Source organism: Charadrius vociferus, unplaced genomic scaffold (genome assembly GCF_000708025.1).
Source record: "Charadrius vociferus isolate BGI_N301 unplaced genomic scaffold, ASM70802v2 scaffold337, whole genome shotgun sequence".
NCBI classification, from domain to species: Eukaryota; Metazoa; Chordata; class Aves; order Charadriiformes; family Charadriidae; genus Charadrius; species Charadrius vociferus.
Genome location: NW_009649049.1, coordinates 559216 through 563969, shown reverse-complemented (window position 1 = coordinate 563969; position 4754 = coordinate 559216). Strand labels below are relative to the sequence as shown.

Genomic DNA, 4754 nt, shown 5'->3' with positions numbered 1-4754 from the left:
GAAGGAGAGACTGAAGAATATATTTATCACCATCATAGAAACACTGTTTGCAAATGAGTTGATCTGACAGGTATCACTAAATCCACTCCCTGCTTTCCCACATAACCACATTACAGCCATAATAAATTGTAACTTAAAACTTTATTAATTTCTTGGTTGGCACTCGTATGGAAGCACAAGCTGGGACCTAAGACTTTGCACTGTTCTTTTAATTATAGGATCTTACAACAAAATAAAAAGTAAGAGTCTGAGCTTCTGAAATGTAGTGCTTTTATTGAAGTTTCATAATGACATACAAAATACAAGGTATTATCAAGATGCTTATAAAAATTAATAGAGACACTATAGCAAGTGCATGAGAAATATCAAAACAAATTTGCATTGAAGATACAGCCTGCAAGGGAATCCTGTCCAACTATTTCAAAAAGGAACTCCTTAACAGTCTTCTCAGTAGTCTGTCCTCCTGTGAGCTACTGCTCATTGTCCTTTTTTTTTTTAAAATAGTTGGAGAACTGTTACGTAAAAACAGAAATATAAAACTACCTACAAAGTTCCCATTGGATTAAAGCACAACTATGTTGTAATTTTCACAGGAGACTGTAAAAAGGTAGTTCTTTGAATCACCATCGTATTTGAGGAAAATGATTTGTTAGGTTAAAGATAAGCCAAAGTCCAATTCAGCAGTATTGCAGATGCTGTCAGAATACACTTCTTTTTGCAGCTCGCTCCATTTCAATATTTGCTCTCCCAGCTCCTCCAACTCTATCATGAGCACCTCTGTTTTTGTTAAAGCAATATCCTGAAGCAAAAAGAGTTGCATTTCATCTCTATACATCCTGTCATTCTAGCAGGACATAAGAATAACCTGAACAACCAAACAGTATTGAATTCTTAATGCTGGGGGAGACAGAAGGTTCAGTTCTTTTGCTACTTACCATATTCTTCATGACGTTTGGTATCTGAGGGATGCTTCTTACGGTCTGCAAATGGCTTTCAAGCTTCTCAATGAAAGTCACAGCCTCAGCCAACAACTCTACTACATACCTGTAACCAAGAACGATCACCCCCTACTCAAAAGTTGTGCAAAACAATGAGGGTTTTATACTTCCAAGCTCTTACTTCTTACCCCTGTGGGTTTTCTTAGTCCTCTCCTCCAGTTTTATGCGAGTTCTTAACCATCTCATTAATTTCTCTGCAATTACACTTCTTTTATGACTCTCAGCAACAAGTACGGCAGGAATTACAGAAGTGAATACGCGCTTCTTCAGTAACTGGACCAGATTTTTAGACCACGAGAAGGACTATATTTCTAAACCAAGTACTATGCACGTCTGGGAATCATTCATACACTTATTCTGAGCAAGTCACAGTGGAAAGGAGACACCAAATGCTAAAGTAACAATTCCTACCTATGGCGAAGCATAATGAATAAAGCATATTCACAAAAATATGTATCACTACCTTTCTATGAATTTAGCAATGAGTAAGCTACTAGCTTTTAGCTGAGGTTCTGCTACCATTTTTTACTTCTATTCTTCTCAATGGAAGAGTGAATGAAAGCATGCTATATTTACTGCCTATTAGTTCAAAATAATTTGGACTCATGCAAACAAGAACAATTATTTTCTATATGCCTACTTGTGGAAAGTAGCCTCAATAGGCAGGCTCTCTTGACATCTGGGTTTTATCAACATCTTCCTAAGAGCTCTTTTCTCTTTCAATACAGCTTCCAAGTGTCTGTTCATATCTTCCAAAATCTCGCATTTTTTGCCTATAAAATAAAAATGCAAAGTTGAAACTATTGTCCTGCTAAAACAAGAGCAAAATTTCTCCTGGAGCAAGACAGAAAGAAAAGTCTGATCTATCACACTGGACAGTTTAAACTCAAGAAATGTATCTTTAATCAGAATGACTTTTGTTGGAGTGTATAGGACTTAATATCAGCATGCACCTCAAAGTCTTAATACCTACTTTTTAGAGACACAGCTTTGTTAATTGTTTTACATTATCTATAGTTTTAAGTAAACTGTCTTTGAGATGAAACCAACTTCTTAAACTATACCATAGCATCGAAATATTACAGTATATTTGACTAGCCTAACACAGTAGTAGCAAACTAGAATGTTTTTAAGCATCCATCAAATCATAGTGGGAAAAGTGTGCAATAATAAAGAAATGACTACATACACTCCTAAAATACTAAAATAAAAATCCAAGTAATTTTAGGGGCATACAGATGCAGCAGAAATACATTAAGTTACTGGAAAAGCAGCAAAGTAGCACACAGGCCAAGAAAAGCAAATCAGGTTACTGATGATCTCAAAACTCCTGATGCTCCACTGACACTGGGGAGCTGACTACGCACAAAAAACTTTTTTGGAGAATGAGTTACGCACAGAGTTTCTACTGAGACAGCAAAGAGTGCAAGTTCAAACAGGACGGAAGCATTCTTTAGGGACTAATAAAACACCTGCCACCTCTAACAAGCTATTCAGTGGAGACAGCTGCAATAACTTCTAGAATTACCACGTACTCAAACGAAACATTAATCTGCTGATGAAGTCATTTAACACTCTTGTTTTTTCTAAGGTAAAACAGCACTTACCTAAGTAAAAAGGGTGAGCAATGTCTGCTGTCTCTTTCTCCAACTGCAGCATTTCAGTTCGCAGTTTTTTCTACAATAACAACATCCAACAAAAATGCATTTTTAACATAATTACCCAAATATGGTTGACTTGCTTGGGGTGGTGGGAGAAGCAGAACGGGAGAAAGCAGGAAGATGGGGGAGAGCACATGTGTGAAAGAGCGAGTATTTGCATGAGAGCATGCTACTATGCTTTCTCGAGTGTTTTTACTACTACATGGGTCTTTTTTAGTCAGTAGAAAAAGACTGTTTGAAAACAGTGATTTATTGGGAATTTGAGCTGGAAAAGACAGATCCTGCAATTCATTCCTAAAACACAGAAACTTATATCTCCTACAAGGCAGTTTCATAGTCTATATTCTACCAAATAACCTCTCATAGCCCCAAGTTGTTGTCTTCTAGCAAAGACTGATTTGTGTTGTTTTTTTTTAGCTGAGAGAGAAGCTCTCTCAGGTGAACCTCCTCATTTGATTTCTTTCCAATGATAAACCAGCACAAGAGCCGATACCTTCCTGTAGCTGAAAGAGTTCTGGTCACTTTTGGCTAGACCAGAGAAGACTGAGTAAAGTACAGAAGAGGATGACGTATCAGTCTCTCAGGACACGCAGAGAACTGCTGCTTTGCTTTTCTTGATCACTGGGAGGACAAAAATAAACCCGCTTCACTCGCAGCATATTGAACATTTGTCAGAGAGTACTTTGCACATGAAACCTTCCAGCAAAGGAGGCTAAGTAGCCACCTTACTGGGAGCTGGAAACTATTTGTTCGTTCCTTCTGCCTGTCAACACAGGATAATGCCAGTTGTTTAACTTGTTCCCCAAAAAAGTAAATGGTGAATTTGTCACACTGCTTTGTCATAAGGCTTTGTAGCTGCTGGAGCCCACATTCTGTAATTTAATAAACACGGGTTTTGTACCGTTTTCTGATGCTCAGAAAACATCATCACAAAATACGAGCCAACAGCCAATTCAGGCAGCAGAAAATGACTGAGATTATCTCTTGCTGACTAACAAAATAAATGCTCTACTGTCCATAAAGAAACACATTTTTGTGAATGTAAGTCAATTAGAAACTCTTATTTGTTCTTCAGTTTCTTCAGAAAACTTCAGATAACGCTTCAGTCAAAGATGCAGGCTGCCATGTCTTTCCAGTTATACTAAAAACTTTTTGTTTCATAATTTTGTTCTTTTCTTTACGACAACTCAGTCCACTGGGGAAAAAGCACCAACTGTTAAACAGCTAAACTGTCAAAAAACCCCAAACCAAACAAATCATGAAACAGTAGCACATTGCAGTCTGATATCTCACCAGGTGCCACGTATTATCTCTAAGTATTGAAGTGCTGAGTGTACGCTGGCAACAGTAAAGGCTGTACCTCATTAATTTCAGCTCGAATGTTTGCCATTTTTTCCACCTCTGAGAATTTCACAAAGCACGGGTCTTTTCTACAGGTTAAATCCAACGTCTCCTGTGAAAGGAAAACAGCAGGGAAAAATGCAGACAGCAGCAAGAACATATCAGGCAAATTCTCCAGTTGGCTTTTAATAGTTTAAATTAACTGTTAATCTCTCGCACTATGCAATACAGTAAATTTCATCTGAACAAGTTACAAAACACATGTATTATTTGGGGAAGATGAACACAAGTGAAAGTAAAATTTTGTAACAGGCAGTACGAGAGCACTCTCAACAATAGTGGCTTGCATGCCGCTGGAACGCACTACAGGCCATCAAAAAACATTCCTGTCTATACTCCAGAAACACACGCACCATGAGGTACGGTTATTCCTAGTGGGGGAAGCTGCCACCAGCCAAAACCGTGACAGATCCCACAATTAAAAGGAGAAAACAAACAAACAAAACAAAAACCCAAAACCCCCCAAGTTCTCTGCTTCAAGTAAACAAGCATTTAGGCAAACAGCAACACGGTTTAGCTCTTTCATCTTACCTGAAGACGCGCAGGCGGCGCTGTAGCGGATAAAGCTCTCAAAAAAACCCCCAACACCCAAACCCCAGGTTTGCCATCCGGCAGGTGGAGTGTGAGGCCCTGCACCCGCGGCCCGGGCACACAGGCGCACCCGAAGGCCGAGCACAGCGCTGCCGCCCCCGCC

At 39.0% G+C, this 4754-nt stretch overlaps 1 protein-coding gene across 1 annotated transcript; it reads right to left on the bottom strand.

Moving 5' to 3' along the window:
- Window positions 1-649: 649 nt before the first annotated feature.
- On the bottom strand, window positions 650-4160 carry HAUS2 (HAUS augmin-like complex, subunit 2). Its single transcript, XM_009887983.1, has 5 exons — window positions 4020-4160; window positions 2606-2675; window positions 1639-1771; window positions 936-1044; window positions 650-799 (listed from the first exon to the last, which is right to left on the bottom strand). The coding sequence occupies exons 1-5, from the start codon at window positions 4158-4160 to the stop codon at window positions 650-652; spliced, it is 603 nt and encodes a 200-aa protein (XP_009886285.1).
- Between the last annotated feature and the right edge of the window lie 594 nt (window positions 4161-4754).